This window comes from Ptychodera flava, chromosome 20 (genome assembly GCF_041260155.1).
Source record: "Ptychodera flava strain L36383 chromosome 20, AS_Pfla_20210202, whole genome shotgun sequence".
Classification (NCBI taxonomy): Eukaryota; Metazoa; Hemichordata; class Enteropneusta; family Ptychoderidae; genus Ptychodera; species Ptychodera flava.
The window spans coordinates 20,869,276-20,894,159 of record NC_091947.1 but is presented as its reverse complement, the minus strand read 5'-3'; the positions used below and the strand labels follow the sequence as shown (position 1 = coordinate 20,894,159).

Sequence of the window (24,884 nt, the reverse complement as noted above, 5' to 3'; positions counted from 1 at the left end):
CAAAGCAATTGCAGAGACACGACACCTTAAATCTTCGAATGATTGAAATTTTATTGACTAAACTTGACGATAAAATGAAAATTGAAAAACAAAATTGCACATCCAAGATTGCTAATCGGCGGGTAGCATTCAACTAAGTACTATAGGTAGCTCTTCTCTGAAGTTTTAGTTAAATTACTATAATTTTATGAAATATGCTTGGGAATAATAAAAAAAACCAAGATATTCACAAAAAAAATAGGTCCTGTTTGACGGAATGTTGTAGAGACCAAGGGGGGGGAGAAATTGAGGGAAATAGGGTTTAAACTTGGAGAGAAAACATTTGCGTTACAATGTCAGGCGGGGAGTAGATATTGTACCGTTTGGAAAGCAATGCATTCGATTACACGCTACACAAGGGAGCCAGGTGTGAAAATTAATAGATTAAAATCGAGGCATTGAGAAGAATAATTTGCATATAAATGACAATGGAAATAAATTAGACGTGGCGTCACTTTTGTTACAATGGTAATAACAAAAGGAAATTAATTAAAAGGAAAATATCATCTTAGTAAAAATATGAAAACTCTCTATAGGTAAAGAGGTTATCTGTGAATCGATGAACCTACGCGGCTTGAAAATTCCTAATTTGTCTTCGGTGGAAACTAAAAATAAATAAAAACAACAATATTTGAAAGCTGTAGGATGACAGCATTAGGGTTTTTCAGAGGATTTGATGCAGATTAATATATAATATAAGCCGATCAAAAAAGTACATCAAAAATATACATATATTGTCATAGGCAATGTTTTTGCGCTATTCGTATTTCTTTTTCATATATGGCAGTACGTAAACTTTGTCCCCCATCGGTTGTTTTGAAACGTCGTCATCAAGACGTACAGAGCAGGCAAAATTGAAGCGGATGGGAAAAAAATTCGGTAATAATTTAGAAAAGGGATTGCTTTGGTGGTACTCTATTTTGGGTCTTCTGAAATCTCGGAAGATGGCGTTCAGAAACTCAAGTCTGGTAGACATGGTGATTTTTTTGAAAATTAGTAAGACGATGATGACTTGATACTGCTCCAAAATGAATCACCGATGGACCAGTTGTGAGCTTGCGCAGAAGACGGATATTATTTGCCACTGTTGCAGTTCTTTTCTTTCGTCAAAGAATGCCGAGGCGATGGAGCTCCGTGTGCAGTGTCCGACAGCCAGCGAACTGCACTAGCCGCGAAAACAAGCTAGCGGCACGAACTGCGGCGTGAAGCCATGCAGCATGGGAAGGCCGTATATGCGTGTATGAACCTTTCCCATAAAAATTATGCGTCAGAACTTGAAGATTTGCAGGCAAAAATGAGAACAATTACAAGCAACAGTGGAGTAGCCTCTTTACGTTGTGAGTGACGACAACAGAAATATCAAATGTTTTTTTTGGGCGGAAATATTTACAAGTGTCAGTGTTCCTTTGCAGGGCACGGAGTCTCGGTAGTCGACGATGTACCTCGGAAGGCAACTCTTGACCTGTGTCGTATATTCTCACTGGCATATTAAAACGAATCAGAAAAGCGCTATTTCCTCTCGCTGTCGTACGTGTGTGAGTTTCTGACGAGGGATTCGTTAGTTTCAACATCGATCAAGTCCCTCTCGTCGTCACTAGAGTCGTCGCTCTGTTCGCTTCCTCTGTCAATCGCCCTGTCGCCGCCTCCCGTCGACCCCCTCTCCGAGCAGTCTCTGTCCTTGCTCTCATCCGTATCTGACTTGGCATTTGGTAATTCCTGTATTAGAACATAAAAGACACATTTAAACTTTGACCCCCTGAAACGACTCACGGTCGTGGAGAGTTGGTGGTTTATTTGTTTGTTTGTTTTTTTGCAGTTACTGTGGCATTGCTCTGCTGGATAGTTTTGATTTGCACAGTCACTCTAACAAATAAATCAGTCACAGCTAGCATTTTGGCCCGTCTGTTGCAGTGTCGACGAAGTACATGAATTCTGTTGTACTTCGGAAACAACAAAATGATTTGGAATAAATATACTATAAAATCTATAGATACTATAAAATCTTAGAGTTTGGGTGGCCTTAACAAAACACAATATGTATATATATATATATATATACTATATATATATATATATATATATATATATATATATATATATATATATAATATATATATATATATATATATATATATATATATATAAGCATACAGATAGAAGTAATTGTTGTAACAGTGCTCGATGCCAAAAAGCAGAGCGTGTTAAATAATAACACAGATTGGTTCAAAGTAACTAGATTTTCATCCATCTTGCCATCTTCAGAATTTTATACTTATATATATATATTATATATATATATATATATATATATATATATATATAATATATATATATAATATATATATATATATATATATATATATGTATTGTATGTAATATATATATATATATATATATATATATATATATATATATATATTAATATATATATATATATATATAATAAAATCCTAGAGTTTGGATGGTCTCAATAATCACAACTTACAGTTTTTACAGTGAAAAGCTTTCGTCAGGTCAGAATATATATATCTATATATATCTATATAATATCTATATATATATATATATATATATATATATATATATATATATATATATATATATCTGAGGGACATAGCGATATTCATAGCATAGCTATGGTACCATGATACTATAGACTATCAAGGTTTGGTGTTGTCAAAGATAGATGTGATCGGACGTGATACCAGTGAACAGACCGCGCCAAGGACTGAATTGTTGAATATTTAAACATAATTCTATTTTTCATTTAACTGGATGTGAGAGGAGAAGTGTGCTAGGCGAAGGCGGCAATAAAATCAGAAATTTACCCGCCGAGCTGTCAAATACCACCAAGTTATTGAAAAATATTCTGTAGAACTGACACTATCAATTGAGTAATATGGGCTATTTGAAGACCATAAAAAACTGGCGGGTAGAGAAGTGATTAAAATATTTATCGAATCTGTCGTTTTGATATATGTACGATCCCTTATCAGATCACAAAAAAATGCCGAAACGATGGAAGTTTGATATACAGCCATACTAAATCATTACTTGGTCCGAAAATGCCTCCTTTCAGTGGCCTCTCACACCAGCCCGGCTTGTCTGGGGGGGGGGGATATTTTCAACTGTAGTAGACGAAAGTCGTAGTATCTCCTAGAATGCTGGTTAAAATGAATAGTTTTCCCCATAGCCCTCTTGGTTTAAATATGCTATTTCGTATCCCCTTTCACAATATGTCACTCAGAGATAGTTTTAAGCGAGAAATCAAATTTGGTCTTTTCGGCCATTTAGAGAGGTTTGGATTTCATAATGGGCAATCAAACAAACAAGGCGGGATTAACGGCAAAACATTGCATATTTATAGTTCCTTTGACGTCATGTTGACGCCATGTTCAGTCGCGATAAAATTCAAATCACACCAATTTATAGTTTGTATTCTTTGCAGCAGCGAAACTTATTGTAATATGGAAACCGGCCCTTTCCGTTATCTTTCGTATGCATTTGGCGATAGCCCTGATATTGTGATATAATGTTTTTACATCCGTTTTTCATGTCGATAATATATACTTCTGAACTCATCCATTGTTTATATTCCTTGAATTTCGTGCTGTTTGTTCGAAAAGTTCAAAGTTTGATCGAATTCGTCGATATTTCTATTCGTTGTAATATCGGCAACTATCATGAGAAAGAGGCCCTGCTCTCCACTAGTTGAGTATCTGCCCAAAATATCGCCTGCATTAACCACTCATGAACAAGTAACGGCAGTAGTCTGGGAACAAGTGAACGGTTTGGTACGGTGCTCCTGGCGAGGTGAGGCTAAAAACGTGTCGGAACGCGGCCGCGGCAACTTCTGACAAAGCCTACCTGCTTGGAAGCGCTTCAATACTGTCAGCTTCGTTGCCGTCAAGTACGTTTGGAGTGGCTCATCGGACTGAATTGGCCAACATTTTTCCTTCACACAAATAATGCATTTCTTCCTACTATTCGCCACATCAATCCCCATCGAGTCCAAATCGCCATCGTAAAAATACATGGGCCGTAAACACAGAAGGGCCGAATACGAAAGTTTAAAATCTTTTTTTCAAGGGTTGTAAATTTATCATGAGACACAGCGTTTAAGCGGTTGGCGACGATTTACTGTGAGAGTCTGTGCCGCGAGCGACATTCTGAATTCATAATGTTTTTATATGGGATCGTGGAAATCTGGATAATGAACCCACACCAGTGACGTTTTCGTCATAAAATTGAATACTTGAGCCAACAACTCTCTCGTAAACGTGTTGGTGTTTTTCACATTTGGGCGCCCTTTCTCGAAATTTATATCTGGCGATGAAATTTCCTGACTGTTTAACTGTTTGCCCAGCGCGTTATGGTGGCTCGTCTGCGAGTTGCGGCAAACATAAGTGAACGCTCTCGACATGCTCTCACTTTAGAAATCAGCAGATAAAAAGCTTCAAAAATCCTATCGGGGTGGTCATAAATTAAGTTTACAGGGGCAAAACGAGAGCAGTGGTACAAGATTGTGTGAATCCTGTTCTCTAGACAGGCTGAATTTCTGATTTAGAGGAAAAAAATGGCTACCGATTCAACTTTGGCCCCTTTCTTGTCCAGTCAAATTAGTGACACAACTGGCGACAGAATGGCTGGGTACCTAATTTGTCACGTGGGTACCTGGCCCCTAACAAGTTAGACCTTTTATGAAGGCCACTTCAAAAAGTCTGACACCAGCCAATCAAATACGGATCGCTCAGTGAACAATGTAATAAGAACGGGCGGGCCAAAATGCCCTCGGTGTTGTTGTTGCCAATATATACGCAATTAGCCGACAAAAGACACGTTATTCAAAATTATTAGAGTCCTTTTCACACGGCGTTTATGGTCAATAATTTATTAACTGTGGCGCCAGGAGGTGTGATATCATTGATATGAACTTCCCACTTTGCAGACTCGTCAGGCCTATACGACACTCATTGTTTGTAAGAAAACTTGTTTTTCTTTTTCGCGTAATATCGGAGTACGTGCGCACAGATGAACCTGTACTGGTTTGTAGTGAAGAAAAGGTGCCACTTTGCCGCGTACCGACGGGGTTTACCGTCGAATCTTCTTACAACGAGTCACGTCAATACAGCGATATCGAGGCACTCGCAAAAGGCCATTTATTTTCCAGTCTTGTTCAGGTTGCGGAGCAAGCAGTGTCTTTATATTTCTCAACATCATAACATTTTATTACATCGCGGTGTTCGGAAAACGAACGGTCCAAAACCCAACACAAGCACATATAAGTTGAGTTTCAATCGTCATACTTGGCATGTGCGGCGCGAGTCGCCCCAGTGTGCGCAATGATACAATAACGTTATCTAAACGATTAGCGCGATTGCGATATGATTTATTTAAATTGGATAAAAATATCTAATTTAATGAATTTACAATCTTATCTGGTGCCTTGGCGATAGGCGGCCAGTACAGCTTCGCTTCAGAACTCTCCTGGGCACCCCTTACTCCTACAATCGCATTATTAAATTCCGATTTTTGTCTTTAAGAACCAGCAAGTAATGAAAAAAAGAGATAGGTCTGCATAATATTAGCTAAATTAAATTGGGGGTCATAGACAGGCAACTCGACTGGTTGCGGTTTGCCTTACCTGTTTGAGTCGTCGCCATTTTGCCCTTCTGTTTTGGAACCACGTTTTCACCTGGAAAAAAAGTAAAAAAGTTCAATTGTATGCTGCATGACTCAGATGGTCCCAATTTGAACCGATGAGGTAATGGAAATGAGTAACATTGATATTGTTACTTTCTTTGTGATATATTTCATAGTAATTAATCATTGTAAGACAGTATTGACAGCGCTCACCAGTTTCTAATATTTTGGCGCTATTTTCTTCTACTTTCGAAAAGCACTCAGACTATCACAATTTTCTCGTTTTACTGTGTGTCGGATCGCATACGTTATTTCATATATGAAGTAATTTAAACCATAATCAGAAAATAGTATCTTTATGACTGTACAAAGAAGACAAAGGACTTGGAAAAATAAAATTTACTTAATAAAGATATGTTTCCAAAAGTCGCCTGAAAGGGCTCGGTACGCCTGAACATTTGACACGAAGCCACGCTCTAACTTGAAATGTAACAACAGCCGGTTTGACACTTCGACGAGGCTTTTAAAACGTGGTGACTGACAAGTGCTTAACGACAAACAAAGAGCGGGTTTTTTGCACTGTCAACTTTGCCTGCTCCTCTGATATTGGTTGTGATAACCTGGGACCTGGATGGGAGGTGAGACAGTCAATTCGATAGCATTGCCTTGTGCCAAATTGGCATGGGTTTTAGCGATGCAATTGCCTAATAAATGCATCATATACCCCGTCTTTTGATGTAAAAATCGCCAGTTACACTATTCCATAATGGAAGTCTTTACGTTTAGTTATAGTATAAAATGAGCTTACAAATTTTGACATAAAATTCAAATCCATCTCTGCCAGGGTCGTCGTCGTCATCATCATCCTCTCTCTCTCTCTCTCTCTCTCTCTCTCTCTCTCTCTCTCTCTCTCTCTCTCTCTCTCTCTCCTCTCTCTCTCTCTCTCTCTCTCTCTCTCTTAATCGCAGCAATTGAAACTTCAGAGAGCCATTGGCAAAGTTTGAATAACGGATAGGATTATTAAAAGTTGGCACCCCCTCCCCCGCGCTGCCAATTATTTCCGACTATCATTCTAATAAGAATGCTTATGTATGTATGTATGTATGTATGTATGTATGTATGTATGTATGTATGTATGTATGTATGTATGTATGTATGTATGTATGTATGTATGTATGTATGTATGTATGTATGTATGTATGTATGTAGGTAGGTAGGTAGGTAGGTAGGTAGGTAGGTAGGTAGGTAGGTAGGTAGGTAGGTATGTATGTATGTATGTATGTATGTATGTATGTATGTATGTATGTATGTATGTATGTACGTATGTACATGCCAGTTCCATCTTTCAATAGCCATCTCCATCATTCAAACTTTACAAAATGACTCTCTGAAGTTTCAATCACTGTAATTAAGTCCATAAGTACCCTCTCATGCCATCAGAAATTATTAAATGCCTATTTCATTTAGGGTTTGCAAGGCGTGGCAATTGACTGAATAAAACATAATAACTGCCGAATTCCCACCCTTTGAAGGGGTTAAAATATAATTTATAACCCCAATTCAAAAATATTTCACGAGATAGAAGTGTGGAAAAATTTGCACCATAAGTCTGTATCACAGAGTTATTAATAAATAACCAGGAAAATGCTTTATGTATTCTCCTGTATTTTATGAATTTATTGGCGTTCATATTTCTCTCTCTCTCTCCCCTCTCTCTCTCTCTCTCTCTCTCTCTCTCTCTCCCTCTCTCTCTCTCTCCCCTCTCCCCCCTCTCTCTCTCTCTCTCCATCTCTCTCTCTCTACTAGTGTTTTGTGTGAAAACAAATGTCATTAGTTTGTATGGGCTGATCTGAATTGTACAAAGTTGCGTTCATGAATCTTAAGCAGAGAAACATCACAAGACAAAAGACACAACGCCATGCCAGGCGCTAAAACTGATTCTTTGTATAAAAATTCAGATCAGGTAAAAGGTAGTTTCGATTGATTAGACTTTACCGTTTTTTTTTCAGCAGAGTAATGACAGCTCTCTGAGAATCGCACAATGACAGCCTGCGTGCGAAACAGAGAGAGAGAGAGAGAGAGAGAGAGAGAGAGAGAGAGAGAGAGAGAGAGAGAGAGAGAGAGATTGATACTAGACTTACTTGTCTTTCTGTGAGCTGCAGTGACTTTGCAAGCTTCTTCCTCTCCGGGGGCGATAGGTACTTCTGACTTTCAAATTTCTTCTCCAATTCCACTGTCTGGTCGTTTGAGAACCTGACCTGCCCTCCCTTGCGCTTGTGCAGCGGACGTTGCAGGAACGGATTCCATATCATCGGCTTGCCAGCAACTGGAGGCGGAAGGCAGATTAAAACGTTACACGGGATCGAGTGTCACGACTTCCCCCGAGATCGCACGTATCGAGCCCTAACAGCCCTTTAGCGGTAATAGAGCCAATAAATAATATGGTTTTGATCTCATTTCTGCTACCAGGAGATAATCGGCGTTTCCTAAAGACAGAATCCAAACGCGCGGGCGACGTGCGTGCCCTGCGATAATTTTCAGAGCGCATCAGGCCACTTCCGCTTTCTCTCCAAATTTCATAAAATGCTGGCTATCATTTTCTCTTTATAAAACTCGACTTTCGATTGCACAAAAGGCAGCTTGTTAGCCATTTGCGAGATTCGGAGCAGAAGTAGCTGGGGATTTGACACAAAAACGCGTTAATCGCCACTCGGTCACGCCTTTGCCCCACGGGGGCTGGCATTGTCACCGAAGTGGCAAAAACATCCAGTTCTTCATATCAAAATTTGTGACTTTTTTCAAACGTTGCGCAACAACCGATACACATCTGTCTACTTACGAGATATCATTGCAAAATTGAACATGTGACGGATTAAAACAGCCAAGATAAGCGCAGGGTAGGCAAGTAACGACTGTCATTTTAAGCAAAGCTCCTAATTTTGAGAGACACAAAGAGGGGCAAGTTTACAGTGCCTAAATTTGTAAATGGCTATATAGTGACACTATGCACCACTGAAATTATTTTCTCAATTCTGCCATGACAATCGAGTCATCAACGTATTGGAGAAGAAAAATTTGTTCCTTGGCGTCAAATGCTATCAAAATATTATTATTTTAACCTGTTTCAGCTATGTTGCCACTTTTTTCGGCGCCACGGTACAGAACCGCCCTGAACGACCATTTCATACCGGTATTTGATATTGGCTACGAGCACGTCCAAAGCTAAAATTTCTGCTCTCAAAAGGCTGTAATGTAAGTTTTATCGACTGAAATTCAGACAAAGAAAATGGACATATCACATTTTTTGTTGTATATGGTTGAGGAGCAAAAAAAAACTTGGGTTTCATCAATCTTCAATTGTCGAAAATTAACAGTAAGGTTGTTTTTCCATTTTCCTTCGAAAGTATGCATGTCCATTGGTCAAGTTTAAGTTTAAGGGGGGAGGGTTTTCGTTTTCACGTGTGTCAGTTTGGGCTGTGAGTTACACATGCAGAAAACGAGAGTCAAACGGTCCATTAAGGTTTTCGACGGAACATATTTTTGGTAGAAACGATATTTAGTTTTACATTCTAGGTGGGGGGGGGGGGGTTGTTGACTCACCACAAGGTTACAATCCCGGAGTTGTCACTGTGCATATATTTGACTTAGCCGTGAAGCATGCCTGCTCGACCGGCATTCATTTCCAGCGAAGGAAACACTCCACAGGGCAGTTCAAATAAATTGTGATGGTTTTAATATTCAATTTAGAAGAAATCTATCTCACGTTTACGCCCCGTTGTCTCGCACTTCTATTTGCGCTCTGAGCAATTGACGCCCGACTTCTAGTTTCCGTGTTTGGTTTCTAGCTTTACATGATGGGAAACAATGCCGTTGGAGTGGGTATGGAGCGCGTAGCTGTCCATTACCGTAACCGGATTAGCGAAAATAAAGCTTGGCCTTTTATACTCACAGGAACTCGTTCAGAAACGTCTAAATTGCGTACAGCAACAGTCAGCAGTAACCGGGGATGCGCTAATTGACGCTGCCAATAGCGACTGGTTTTCTTCTTTGCCCGCTGACTGTTTGTTGCGTTTTGGCGTGAAACGTCGTCTTTGTCTGCCGTCAAAGGGGTGATCCAACTCCTAATTGTCCACGCCTAACTCGGCGAAACGCTTTCCCTGTCGCCTTTGTTCGGCAATTAGCGAGCGCTCGCGACGATTTCCGTCGGAGTAATCGGGGTCAAACAGCCTGATGTATTTCGCAGTCGATTTTCAGGATATAAACATGGGTGTCTCATGTTTGTACATTTCAACGTCGTTTTCATCACCGTCCGACCAAGCCGAATTCCATGTAGAGGAAAAAAATTGCAGGAAATCAGATAATTCTTTTCCTCTTTTTTATATAAATCGATGGAAGCGGAGTTCCTGGTATCTGTATCAGCAACTTTTATTTAAAACTTTCCAATCAAATCTTCTGAACATGGCTGTTCGATCGAATCAAATATGTTTACGCGATACGCTGAAAGCTAGAAAATCAGGGCGGGAAAAAGTGATTACCCGATTCGAGTTGCTGTGCGTTTTCTGATTTCTATTCGGGTTTTTTTCCTCGTACTCTACTTTATATATTTCTATTACATTCAAAAATAGACGGTAGAAGAGAGACATTCTTTCGATGTCTGTGATTTAACACATGTAAGTATGAAGACAGATACATCCATACTGTGTAGCAACGCCGTGTAGAAATGCAACCAGTTGGACTCCAACGGCCAGGAACACAGGAGTGCGAACTTGAAGGGATTGTTTCAGCATATGTCAAATGGGGACGTGCACCTTGTGTTTGTGAAAAGCCGAGTGGTCGTTTGCGAATCGACTGCTTTGCTTTGCAGCTACGAGGAACAATCCGTTACAAACTTCGTTCTTGTTAACCAAACTATTTCCATGGAAATCCAGGATTCATAATATTATGACTTCAGTATCGGAATCGCAAACATCCCTGCGGGGGGGGGGGACTTTTCTGAAACAATTATTACAGTCGGCTGAATATAGGCAATTCCATTCGCTCTTGCATAAGAGAATATGCTCAAACTAACCTATGTCCCCTCCGCTATAAATGGAGGAGGCTAAAGCGTATACGTACTGGAGATTTTTCCAGACTAGTTCGATCAATAACTATTTTGTCCGCATCTTATTTAATTATTTTTTTATCACACATATTTACCATTAGCCTTTCAGAGTAAAATGACAAACACCAATATTTGAAGCATCTCCAACTCTCCATCTCAAATTTATTTCCTCAATAAAGCCGCATGAATGAATATCAATATTATATCATGTGATTGAGGTGATAATGATTATCCGTTATTCACCTGCGATTGGCTGGTTTTCAGCCCCCTCCATATGTGCACAAGTGTGTGTGTGTGTGCTTGGCGCGATCGTCTTCTTTTACCATGATTGTATACAGTGTAACTGTACAAGAACCTCTCTTATACATCCGTTATTGTCGCACCATCAATTGTTTGATCTTAAGTCTGATCTCTAAGTTTCGGAAGGCGTTAGTTTTTAGGTATTCCCTTTTAGTGCAGCCATGAATATAGATCCGTCATTTGATTGCAAAATATTTCATAAACTAGTTCAGCTTTTATGTGACAATAGAGTAAGCTAAGCGGTCTCCCTATCAGTCGCGACCAGGCTGTGACCTCAGTCTCTCGTTTTCGTTTTGGATCTCTTTGTTGCTCTCCTTAGAGAAGAGAGAACAAAAACAAAAATAGGACAATTAATTGGCGACATTTCATTTTAATGGAAAGCACCTGACGTCGAGAAGCGTAAAAAAAACTCCCTCCAAAAGACAGAAATGTCTGGAAACGCGACCCAAACACGACACTTTAGACACCATTTCGAGTACACAATCTATCGGCGATAGGGATAACAGTGGGAGACAGCACAGTTTGTCCTCTATCTTGTGTAGGACCAACGTATTGAGATCTGTCTGCTGATAAAATTCTGTGGAGACATTTCAGTGGAGTTTGAACTAGCTGAACATACGAATTCAAATTAGGGATGATATTTGACAAAAAGGACAGCCTCTTTGGTAGAAACTTGGCGGGAGATACTTTTCTTAGTACATATACGTCTTCCAACACACATCTTCAGGTGACCGCAGCCGTAGAGTTACACATTAATATTCCAGTTTGAAAAAAATAAACGCCTAATGTGTATACGAACATACTAAATACCAGCGGGCAAATACATAGGCACGCACGTGTATGCAAACATCTCACTTCTACCTTCATGCTGACATACGTATATAACATAAACATATATATACGTTCATACATGCATTCACACAAACATACATACATACATATATATATATGCATTCATTCATACATAGATACAAACATACATACATAATTCATACATACATACTTACATACATACATACATACATACATACATACATACAGACATACATACATACATACACACACATACAAGATACATACATACTACATACATACATACATACATACATACATACATACATACATACATACATACATACATACATACATACATACATACATACATACATACATACATACATACATATACAGGCACACAGAGATCACAGAAAGCTCAAATGAAACTACTGTAGCACCTCCATGGTATTATGTACGAAGGCTGTAAAAGTATGGAAAGTGTTAGCGAGGGTAGGCGTGTGGAACCGGCATAGAAACCAGGGCTTAGTGAGGTGACAAAAGCCAAACAAAAAAGGTCAAAACATTCTATCGGTAGTTCCTGATGCCATTGCAAAAAAGGGAGAGAGCCCGATAATCTACAACAACACTTGCCGGATATCCGAATAACCGGAGAACCGTCCCTTGTTTCCCCATCAGAATGGTTTATTTTTTGTCCATTTCCTCGGTCCTGCACCGACTTGATAAGCTGGGTTGAGTTTTTATCGCTTATAACACACTCCTTATGTCCCTATTATCAACAAATTAAACTCCCATCACCAGCGAATTATCGCATCAAGACAGGAAACAAACCGCACTGGATTAATGCTTTCGACAGAGGGAACGACATTCGATTCCCGTGTGATTAGGCCTACTTCAGGCACGTTTCTATATTTTGTGTATTCACAAGTTGCAGATTTGGGGGAACTTTTTTCATCTATTGCCTAGCGGGGAGGTAGTAAGTTCTAGAACCCGGGTACAAAAGCGACATCATTAGACATGCACACTTGCAGCGCTGTCGGAGCCATCGTAATACCCTTATCGGGCTAATGGGCCACTGAAATGCACATTATATCGATGCTACGCGATAAGCGTGGGTCGTTGGTCACCACAGCAACAGAAAAAGTTCGACAACTTTTACGCGTCGAGAAGTTTTCGTTCGCCGATTTCATGACGCGTGCTGGAACTCTTCCGCCTCGCGGAGACCTTTTTTTCCTATCGCATTTCTCGGTACGTGAATCGCTCCATTTCCCCACTGATAAAATGCGGTTGGCGGGTTCGGTAAGAGCGGAAAGGCAGCCTTTCATATGAGCTCAATCGACGAACAGTATGAGTAATATATCTCATGACCGACGGGTTTTCGTCCTTTGATAAAAGGCCAAGAAAACACGATTGTCGTTTAAAAGCCGTTCATAAATCAGAATTTGGGGAAAGATATTATCAGCGTGATTGGTGTCAATCGCTTAACAATTACATGATTAAGGTGCCAAAATAGAACAATATGTACAAAATTCTTCCGTCACAGAGCAAAACGAACGAAAGTTAGTGTCAATTACTGTAAAAGTATATATTTTCAGGACCGCATTAAGTGTTCTGTCCCTGGGAATGGATATTTTAAAAATTAAAATCGCCTGGGTTTTTTTTTTTTCGTTTGGCTTACCTAAAGCTTCTCGCCGATCTAGAAGTCCATGTGAAATTGCGTACTCTGGTCTTGGGTAGTATAAGGGTGAACTAAAAGCGCTACCTGAGTAAGTCAAGTGCGGCGTCGAGGCCAGCGCTGTTGGTAGACTGTGGTCGTAGAAGGGACTCCGGTATGCGGAGGCCAGGCCCGCTGTCGGTAAAGTCGGCGTGGGTCTTGCTGGGGTTATCGTGCCGTGGCTGTGGTGGTGGCCGAGTATGTTGTCGATGTAGAAAGGCGTCGGGTGGTGGACCGGTGCTTGCTGGACGGCCGGTAGAGGTTGCAGAGCGGTGGGTGCATATACAGCCATACTTAGTCCGTTGAGTCCAGAAGCCTGAACGGACGGGTATTGCATAGCAGAGATCTGGGTTGTTGGGAGAAAATGAAAGTGGGAATAAGTTCCAGATCCTCTGTATTCCTTATTTCAATCTTTCTCGTAAAAGGTGGTCCCAGTGTACACATACACATACACACACTTATGGTAGAAAAGCCACCGTTGCCCTAATGGGTGACTGTTGACTATGACAAGTACATCGGGAAGGCGGGGCCCTGACTTATTTGCATAGCACTGTCTAATCAGCCACTGTGGACCCTGAGCGGCAGCTGATTGGTCGAGCGCCGTAAATAGCAGTCACAATATTTCGCCAACAAACATGCAGGAGCCCCTCCCCTATGAGCATCATCACTTTGAATAGGTATGGGCAAACAACGATTTCAATCCCCTTGGATTACACGCAATTGAGAGAGCTGATCCGAGCATTGCCATGACCCCCCGCCCAGTGTAGAATTCTCCGCCGAAATAAACCACCACATATTCCCTGAATTGTTATTATAACAGGCGAAAATTATTTTATAATACTCAATTCGAAATACTGCGCAGGGTGAGAAAGATATCTACAGTTCTTATCCAAAACGCGGTACGCGCATCTCCCGGGCACCGGGAAGGCCGACACCGAAATGAATAACACAGTAGGCTCATTCTGGCCCCATGACGGTTTAATGTGTGTACCTAACTTTTTATACTTTTCATAGTCTTAATGCTGATTAAGGCAATATAAGATACTATTCTGTTGATCAAGGAATCTAAGTTGTTGATTCTGAACCGGTTTTATTCAGCGATTACTCAACCCCAGGCGCCAGGTCTCTTCACCAGTCTAAGCCTCCGTGTGTAGTCTCTGTTTGCTTTGCTCTCGTGGTCGCATTACCCCTCCCGCTCAATCGTCACCTCGCCACCGCAAAATTGTTGCGAAGTGCCGTGCCGAAGCGACCGGTAGCTCGGCAAGGGAAACACGAAACAGGAAGACATTTGCACCAAACGTGCGACAGTTTCGCTGTGGCCTGATCTGTAATGCCCTTTGTATTTTTCCTCGAAATGCTTTTCTCCATTTTACACTCTCCTTCAACCTGCTTTGAGAATCATAATCGATGACTTTTGTACAAGATTGACCGTGTCCGTGAGCTTTTAGGATTGGCATTGCGAGTTCTCTTCATTGACAGCCAAGTTCAATACCGTAAAACGTTTAAAGTTTGTTTTCCCGCCTTCTATCAAGCGTACCATCCACCAGAATTCTCTACTCGGTATAATATCATAGACAGTAAATTTTGTATGGTAATACAGGCCACAAAAGCGTATGGCTTTTGGCTTCAGCGTAAAAGTGCCAGTTCTTTCCATGTGTCATTGCTTGCAGCTGCCATGATGGGCGCTTCGAATCCACCTAAAGGTCAGATTTTCTCTAACTGGCGCCGGGAGGGGTTTTTCCACGGCCCGCCAAGTTTACCGACCCATTCTGGTATTATTTTAACACATAGTGCTTAATTATATCGGAGAGTCTGTTAGGGTGCCACAGGTATTTGCCGTGTGTGTGAAAATTGCCCGCCCGGGCAAGAAACTGTCAACATGCCGCGAAGAGTGGGCATTTTGCCGGATGTGGGCAAATTCACCTCCATGGAAAAAATCAGATAAGGCAATTAGGGGGAAACAAAGGAAGTCACATTTGACAAATTGACAGGTAGGTGCCAAAGACGTTCAGGTGTACCCAGTAACTGTTTATTGATATAACAATGCTTTTGGCGGTGCTTTTGGCGTTGTCCTGATGATCGCGTCTTGCGGGATGCAGAGGAATGCCCTGCGAGGTAGTGACAACATTTTACCCATTCTTGCTAAAAAATGTGTGGTCTCGCTTCTCCTTCAACCGTAAAAAACAACCATATTTCTCTAATTTATTCTTAATGATATTCCCAACATTCTAGCATGGAGGTAATAGCGCACGGAGAGCGGTAGGCCCTCATCCACTCTCAGGAGCTACCGTGTGCTGAGGAACTCTACTGCCCTTCCTATCCAACCGTGGGAACTGAGCGGCGTGCGTTTGACAAGAGCGCGCGCGCGTACCAGCACTGCCCGTTGTCTACGATACGCCGAATCCTCTGTGCAATTTTTGAGTTCGATCCCACGTCACCTCCCCACTTGTCACTTGGTGGATCGGTGGGATCCGAAATGAATTCTTGGCCAGCTGAGACCTCATTTTATGATTGCTTTTGTGTGAGTTCCCAGTGTTTATTTTTCCCGCCTCTCTTCAAATTGATTATTACAGAGCAAATGGGCGGGATATATTCCTGTTCCATCACTATTGAATTTACTGAATAAATAGAAAGGTGGCTATGAAAACAAACAAACAAATTAATAACAAACAACAAACTTCTGTTGAATGATATGGAGACGAATAGATCGAAGGGATCTGCTTTTCTCTGTCAGATCTTTCAGTGTGGTCATAAAGTCACTTTTGTTCGCGCATTCTTTGAACGCTCTCCAACTGCACTTCTTACAATGCTTGAAACGGTCGCAGGTGAGTGTACCTGCACTGTAGACTCCCGCCAGCACATGAGTTCGCGACTAATCATTGTAAGAATTACGGTTGCTGTAAGAATCAATCCGTGGAACTGGCGTTTTTTCAATCGGCCTCCATACCCCATCACATCCCCAATGGAGTTCGCTAACGTGGCCGATCGAAATGGCGTGTCGTTGAATTCCGCCAGAGGGTTACTGACATACTCAAACAACGGTTGCACCAGGCACGGTTCCGTGGAGGTACCGTGCCATGCCGCAGGGCAGACGATGACGTTTGCCTCAAGTTAACGTGAAGTATTCTCGGTTATGAACAAAATCTCGCCCCACTAGAGACGAAGCGCTCGTTTTCTTGCATTGCATGGCCAATCGGAAAGCCCTTTAATTTTATCACTTAAGCGGAGTGCCCCCGAAGGAGCCGAACTTATTTTGATTTCAAGGGAATTTATTAAGCCTGCGCTTCTCACGAGAGACCTAATATTTACGCCCTTGGTTGGAATAGGTCATGGTTGATTTGGTTAGCCCACAGTGCGGAGGGACTGCAGCGGTTAACTAAACGCACCTGATTGCGACAGTTCTCAAAAAGGGTCATTCCTATTAATAGTAAACATTACTTACATACAAAGAATTAATTTGAAAATAAAATATGTTTTGGTGGTGTAGACAGACAAGACATCATAAGAACAAATCAAGAAAGGTAAACGCCAATACATTGTGAGTAACAAAAAAGAAAATAAAAACGAAGTAGTTAATTTAGGCTGTGATAAATACGAAACGCCCGTGCCCGGCTTTTAGTAGAAGTTTATGAAATAAATTTATTTATGAAACTGTCTTTTGTTTACTAGTTGCGAAGACAATTAAGACCTGACAACAGCGTTTGAGTCGGTAGGCGTTATGATGCAGCGCCAAACAGCGTTGAAATTATTATCATGGCATAAAATCTGTATGCCTTTTGAACGGAATCACGTGACGCAACCGCTATCTTTCGCGAGTGACAAGATCTTGACTGACGTGATTGGGATATTTGAACCACATCATAATGCTGGAAAGACTGCAGTTACAAAATAAACGCCACTTTTAATTGACAGTCCAACACTTGACATAGCGATCTCCATGGCGCGCGACGCTATACCGGATTAAGTTAGAGAAATATACAGCGTCAATAAATGGACTCATTAACATGACTGTTCTCCGTCCCACAATATTCGATTCATTTCTGTTCAAACGCACAGGGGCTGCATCTTTGAGTTATGTCTATATTTTGTGTTGATTACAGACATTAGGTATCATGTTTTTGTTTGCTTTTAAGACAGGCAGCCTGTTTAGTTTACGCAAAACTAGGTTCGGGGCAAGCGCTTACACTAAAAGTATAGCTGGAATGGTTTGGGAATTCGAGCGATATCTATTGAACTTTTGTGCAAATATGTAATCGGTGGTTTGAATTGACTATTTTCACAGGGCATGACGATAACACTTGTCGCCAGCGTGGTATGCGGGCCCCACGCCGCGGCCACTGCACACCTTTCCTGGTGATGTGGGGCCCGGCTCTAGTCTAAGTTTGAAAGCTTTGCTCTCACACTGGTTGAAAGCCCCAACTACGGAGCTAGAAATCGATCCCGTTTATTAAAGTGAGGAAATTTTCGAGTTTAAATTTGCGCCCCCCCCCCCTCTTTCACTGCGTCACAGACTGGTCGTGACAATAGGTTAGACGAGAATGCCGGATATTTGAGAAGAGGAAGCCCGCTATGTTACCAGACTTATCTAGTGTTCCCATTTCTGTCATATTTTTCATATTTTTTTTTTCAATTTCATACAATGTGCCAAAAGCAAAACTGTCTTGACGGAAAAGTTTATTTTTGTCAGTATTTATCTGTAAGTTGAAGAAATTGACAAAAGCCCATACGTCACTTGATGTGTGTATGGACGCACATTAGTCAAAACGCGCGTTTTAAGTTTGCGGCACGTATGGTCAGCGAATATGAGCGCTGTGGAACTTTCGCAGTTTGCTAATCGACGGTCGGTCATTAGCCACACTGTTAACTTTACGGATGTTTCTTGGCGCTGTAAAACGAAGCATGTTATAAACTAAAGTGATGGCGAAACATTAGCGTTGACAAGACACTGTACGGGAGAGACGAAACATGACGTTTTAACAGGTTATCTTGCACATTTACTGTTTCTATGGAGACTGTCATGATTTGAGTAACCGGATTAATCTGAGCAATCATTTCCTGTCAACGATTGATTAGCATATTTTACGACCATTTACATATGTGAAGAAACATATTTCCATGTTCTTAGCTTAATACATGCCATATTTTCACTATGACCGGTGAGTGTTCCTTACTGTGTCCCGATATCACTGCGGTTTATTCAGGAATGATGGTTCTAGGCGTCGGACATTTTGGGAATAAAGTCACTGTAGTTATTGCTATTTAACCTGAAAAGGTCATATTTTAATTGTGTACTGCGTGCCACCTTATTCACACTCACCGTTCACTATACTTTATGCCTGTTTTTAACAACCCTGGCATTGATCATAACGTGGTTTTATGGCCATTTTTACCGGAAAATCCGAGACTAGGTATTTCTCTCTTATATTATCATTGACTCGTTTTTCGCTTTCGGACACCCTGCCGCGTAGTGCTTGAAAAGCAACACATCTAATACACTTACTGTCTGAGATTAGCTTAGTGCATTTATGATTGGCTGGAGAATAAAAAATTGTGAAGTGTGTGCTAATGTCTGAGACAAAATCAAACTTTATACATCGTTGCCAGGCCGCCGATGTGTTACTAAGTACAAGTGTCGTCGATGGAGCCAAAAGTCTGCGATCGTCAGTATGGGACTATAGGCAGCCTTGTCTGCGTGGGTATATCTCAGTGTGTAGATTTCAACAGCGGCAGAAAGCTTGGAAGATTAGTGTTGGTTTGCACCGGTCAAGACAACTTTGCCCCGGGTCATTTGTTTTGAAAGCGATCTGGTCACAGGGGTGCACTTACGCTGCACGCATGGAACTCCGCGCTCATCAGGTGAATACTATACGCGATTGTGAGGATTACCCCGGAAAATAACCCGATGATCGGCGTTCCCGCCCCGCTGGAATAATGGCAGGCTGTTTTAAAGTCGGAATGGAGTAGCGGGGCGACTTAACGATGACTTTGGTATCGACGGCGACCTGATCCGCGCGAGGCAGTCCACAGCCACCTGCCAGAGTACGTTCCCTTCCCTGCTCAGACCATCATGGCGGCCAATCGAGATCCAGAGTTTGAAAATGCGAGCGTTCCACGGACGGGCCGAACCCACTATGTCATCTCTCTACGCCCCAGTTGCCGTTGGAAACGCCGGTAAACTGCTTGCAACCGCCGCCGTGTGCGGAATGACATTCAATGCCTCTTTTCTTCGCCGAGCTATAATCCGAAGACACGATGCTCATTGTACGCGACAAGGGTCACCCAGAAGAGACTTGTCATGAAATTCGGAGATCTTATCCAAACACCGGAGCCAAAAGAAACTTGAAAAGGCCGTTGTCGTCAGGTTTGTGTACCAGCAAAAAGAATCACTGTGGACTTATCTACTTTCCTGTAAATTTCACGATACAGAAAGCGATAGTGGTTTAAAGTTACTTTCAAGTATTAACAAAGCATTGAAGTTCGACTTGATTGGCATATGGTAATCAGTTTGAAAGAGCAATTACCTGCCGCTTATGTGCCAGGCTTAAATGAAGCACTTTGCGCGCGAGCAGGCCCAATCACATCGCTTTTAAAAGTTTTTTTAAAATTCATACAAGATTATGTATATGAAGGCGACAGGTGTAGAATCTCTCCTCTGTGAAGGTAGATCCACTTTGTGTTCAGTTATCGCCGAAAGAAATGTACTATCGAAGGAATGAATTAATAATTTCACGCAGTACCAAGTGTCCCTTGAACGCGTCCATGGCCATGAGATTGTAGATTCCAAGGCGAGAGCTGCCGATCACACTCAAGATCGGACCTCGTGTAAACAAACCCCTAAGTCTTCGACGCCAGAAGTTGTTCTGAACGACTACTTTAAAGGGTTTATCCCTTGAAAGACTGTCTCGAGTACGAAATTCCGAGAGACTTGAGACTCCCACTTTTTTTGGAAAAACATTTGCACACCTGTCGCTGAAGCCCCTGAGCACGTTATTTGGCGTGACCTTCTCTAGATCCGAGATGCGAACTTATCGGAACAATTTTTAAAGATGTTGGAGATATCAATATCTGCATGATTGGGTCAACCATCAGAACCAAGAAATTGACATACAAAAGTTGATCCCCATTCACAATATTATGCATTCCGTTGTGCCCATATCCAAAAAAGGACAAATTTTGGTTTGTAGCCAAAATTGGCATCAAATTCTATCAAATCGCAGATTGGAAATTTGCCGCGATAATTTAAAGCTTGGCTCTCTTCACTCATCGGTACACGTTCGATATGGCTACCCGCATGTTTGTGCTGTCAAAACTTCTTTTGAGAGCCCCCTTTTTTTACCAGATATTTGCAATAGAGGAAGCTGTTTTCACAAGATGGAAGGCAGTATTGTCTAAGCTACTCTTCTGAACACTGGCTGACACACTGAAATGACGTGATCAGTCTAACAGTATCCGAAGCAATAAGCCGCATCTAGCCTTTATATAATTGTTCCATCATTGGATTATGCAGAGTAACAGCGACTATAGATGCGGCGCAAGCGAGGTAACTCATTCCTCTGATCGACAAAATTGCATATCGTATTGCCGTTTCTGAAAGTTGTTCGGTACGTATGCGGTAGTTAAAGCAAAGGATGAAGATGTGGCGCGCTCTACAAAACTGCGTGACAGTTTTGACAAGACCGTTAGATAGCGTTCTGTTTATCTCACATCCTGAGTGTAGTTTTTGATAATTGCACGGGTCGAGTAAATCATGTATCATATCGAAAAGTTGACAGAAAATCGATACGCTCTTTCGCAAACAGTATACTTTGTGTGACGGACAAGTGTAATGAAAGCTAACTTTTGACATGACTGCGCTACAACGATAAAATAGCATCAATATGGCTTTTTTTCCTCTGTTATTATTTGAACGTTCAAATTTAAAATGTATGTATGTATGTATGTATGTATGTATGTATGTATGTATGTATGTATGTATGTATGTATGTATGTATGTATGTATGTATGTATGTATGTATGTATGTATGTATGTATGTATGTATGTATGCATGCATGCATGCATGCATGCATGCATGCATGCAGTATGTATGTATGTATGTATGTATGTATGTATGTATGTATGTATGTATGTATGTATGTATGTATGTATGTATGTATGTATGTATGTATGTATGTATGTATGTATGCCTATGTATGTATGTATGTATGTATGTATGTATGTATGTATGTATGTATGTATGTATGTATGTATGTATGTATGTATGTATGTATGTATGTATGTGTGTATATGTGTGTGTAGTTTTGCTCAGATAATGTCCGTAACGAATCGCCGACATTCCTGAGAAACACGATTTACCATAACAAATTTATGCATGAAAATTTATCAATCTCTCTCAGACTCTTATTCAAACGACCAGCTAGGTCGATTAACTTACTTTTAATGGAGTGGTTAAGTTATGGAAAACAAACGTTAATTTACGTCAAGATTTTGTTGCGAGGCGACAAACATCGGAGATGTCTTATTCATTTAAAGGAAAATAGTCTTTAAAACAATTGCCTTAGATTCTCTGTTGATACACGGAAAGCGCGCAGTGTCAATGGTGAAATACAGCAGCCTAAAGTACTAGTATGCCTGTAAAACCCCTCAATGGTCCATATTGAACGTTCTACACGTGCACACTGAACGGAGGGCTAAGAATGAGATGCATATTTAAAAACTGAATCTTAAAAAAATTAAAAAACGACCCTCTCTGCCAACACAGACCAGGTGCAAAAGGCTATTCCTTGCTACCGACGACCGAGCATTTCCAACTTTTGCATGCAACCTGTTAGTGAGGTCCCTGGCTGTTATATGTATGAACAGTAACACGTGTACGTTCGCCTTGACCGCTTCGTGCCAGCAGCCAGTGACGTTTTGCTGTTAAATTAAGCGTTAGAAATCGATTTAGTATCAGTTACTAGCAGCCTTTCTATCCCATTCCCTGAGCATGCATGTGTAAGAAATCTGTTTTGAAAAGAAGAAGAATTTTGTCGTCGGGGGCGTCGGAAGCCATTGAAGTCTGAGTTACCGGATGGAGAGAAGCCATAGATAGGATGAACAACTCTGCCACCTTAATTTGCTAACTGATTTCCGACCATGCAGAGAAGACACGGGCGCACTTTTCAAAGACGTTTTCCCGGGCAAGTCCACGGGACCAGAAAATGTGCCCAGAATGTGTCCGTCAATTGTCATTCGTAGCATGAAATGTACATTTTTATCACAAACACGGTAATTAGTCCACGAATTATGTAAATTTTCTAACAATATTCAGCATTTTTCTGCCAAAAACATTTTCTTTTCGGTTTGAACGTAAAACATCATCCCCAGCGCCGGAGTTTGAAAGCATGATATCGATGTGACTTTGAAAGGGGCGGTGTTTGCAGAACGGGAGCCGCGCGGCCCTGCGAACGGCTTTGAATCAAACCACGCGTGCAAGGGAGCGGAAAATGGGCTTAAACGTTACAAAACGGCTACTTAAGACATTACTTGCTCGATTGCGCAAATGCAAAGGCCAACAGGCGAATATTGTCCCCGCGGGAGACTTAGATGACAAACTCGGTTAAATTGAGACGATTTAGTCGATGGAGCACAGTCAAGTAGACAACAAGGAAATTTTATAGTCGTATGAAAACAACACAAGCGAAAAATGTAGACGCAGCCGTCTGATACTGATATATAAGTTTACCATTTACATTCTGACGTTTACGCGAACGAGGCGAAATATAAGCCTTATATATATATATATATATATATATATATATATATATATATATATATATATATATATATTTAATGTCACTTAGACTGATATGATCATGAAGAACTGTTTTGTGCGGTGGTTTTATTTTTATTGCGCCAACTTTTCTTCTCTCTGAGATTATTTCATTAATGTTGACAGTATTTCGTGTAATTTAGGCAGCGAGCAGTTTTACTGTTAAGTTTTTTAAGGTTTTGCATCACGCTGTGTGCTGCGCAGGCCAGTTAAGGAGAGTGGTATGTAAAGTTCTGAATTTATTATCATTTTGGAGTAATGGGTGCGAATCGCACCAGTTACTTCTTAGTTCGTTTGTTTGTTTGCGAAAGACGATATTTCGTTTGAGAATAACGATGGCGAAAGCTTCCGATCACGGTGTGTTGTGTTGCTCTGGTGAAATAACTTTCACATTAATTTTCACTATTTCAATGACAGCTCCGCTTAACAATAAAAACAGCAAAGTGTATGCAATCCCCTGTCACTTGTCTGTCGTGATGTCACAATCCTTTCACAAACCGTCAAACAGAGGACGACAAATGGCAAAACAATTTATATTCCTTGTTCAAGCAGTACAAGCAGATAACGAAGATTGCAGAAATCAGAAAAAGAGTCCAGGCGGATTTAGATCACGATCTCACAAGAACTTGCCTGAAAATTCATGGAAGCAAGAAGTGAAAGCGTTTGCAAGCAGTTCATTCATGACAGATATTTACTTGCTGTGGCATGTACTGAAGAAAATGTAAACTTTTTAGGGGAATGGAAGTTACAAAATGTCCTCAGATATGTGAAAAACACTTACATAAATCGATTTATGGATATTTATGATGACAGCAGTTGTCAAAAATGTCAAAAAGCAAATTTTTGGTAGATATGCGAATGAAAATGTAAGTGGGGTCCTTTTTTTAGAGAGGGCGTACTGTTTGTTTTCCTGGATAAAAATGATGTCCCGAGCGAAAACTTGATATAGCTCCTCAGTGAATGGAATTCCCAGAGAGATATGTGAAGCTAATGTCACTTTCAAATCTCAAACGGCGTACCAAACGCAGACGTTGTTTTGTTTTGGTTAGGTTTTTTGTTTTGTTTTTTGGGGGGAGTTTTGTTTTTGAGAGAGAGAGAGAGAGAGAGAGAGAGAGAGAGAGAGAGGGGGGGCAGCAATTTCCAGCGATATGGTGCAATTATCATCATTTAGCCTTATCCCAGGGAATGAACTGTCATCGATTGTCGACATGCAACTATACACACTCGACACACACAACAAAAAAAACATAGCGACACGCGCTTTTCACAAAGAGTTGAATGTCAGTTCACCGATTGTTATTTTCAATCACGATCCTGATTCGAACACAATCGGTTTGTTTTGCCCCGAACGCATGCGAGGTGGTAGATTTCCAATTATAAGCGTAAAAATCAGCGTGACTGCTTATCTGAAGTGAGAGTCATTAGGGGGTTGTGCGTGTCTTTCCACCCACAACAAATCACATTGTCGATGACGTCACTATTG

At 41.0% G+C, this 24,884-nt stretch overlaps 1 protein-coding gene across 3 annotated transcripts in view; it reads right to left on the bottom strand.

The window, feature by feature from the left end:
• Window positions 1-33: 33 nt before the first annotated feature.
• LOC139120295 (hematopoietically-expressed homeobox protein hhex-like) overlaps window positions 34-24,884 on the bottom strand; it is a 54,731-nt gene continuing 29,880 nt past the window's right edge. For all 3 annotated transcript variants that reach the window (XM_070684615.1, XM_070684613.1, XM_070684614.1), the window contains exons 2-5: window positions 13,557-13,938; window positions 7,824-8,008; window positions 5,684-5,734; window positions 34-1,755 (exon numbers count right to left, since the gene is read on the bottom strand). In XM_070684615.1, coding sequence (XP_070540716.1) covers window positions 1,549-1,755; window positions 5,684-5,734; window positions 7,824-8,008; window positions 13,557-13,929 — 816 coding nt within the window. In that variant the 5' untranslated portion in view covers window positions 13,930-13,938 and the 3' untranslated portion in view covers window positions 34-1,548. The remainder of the gene's footprint in view (window positions 1,756-5,683; window positions 5,735-7,823; window positions 8,009-13,556; window positions 13,939-24,884) is intronic.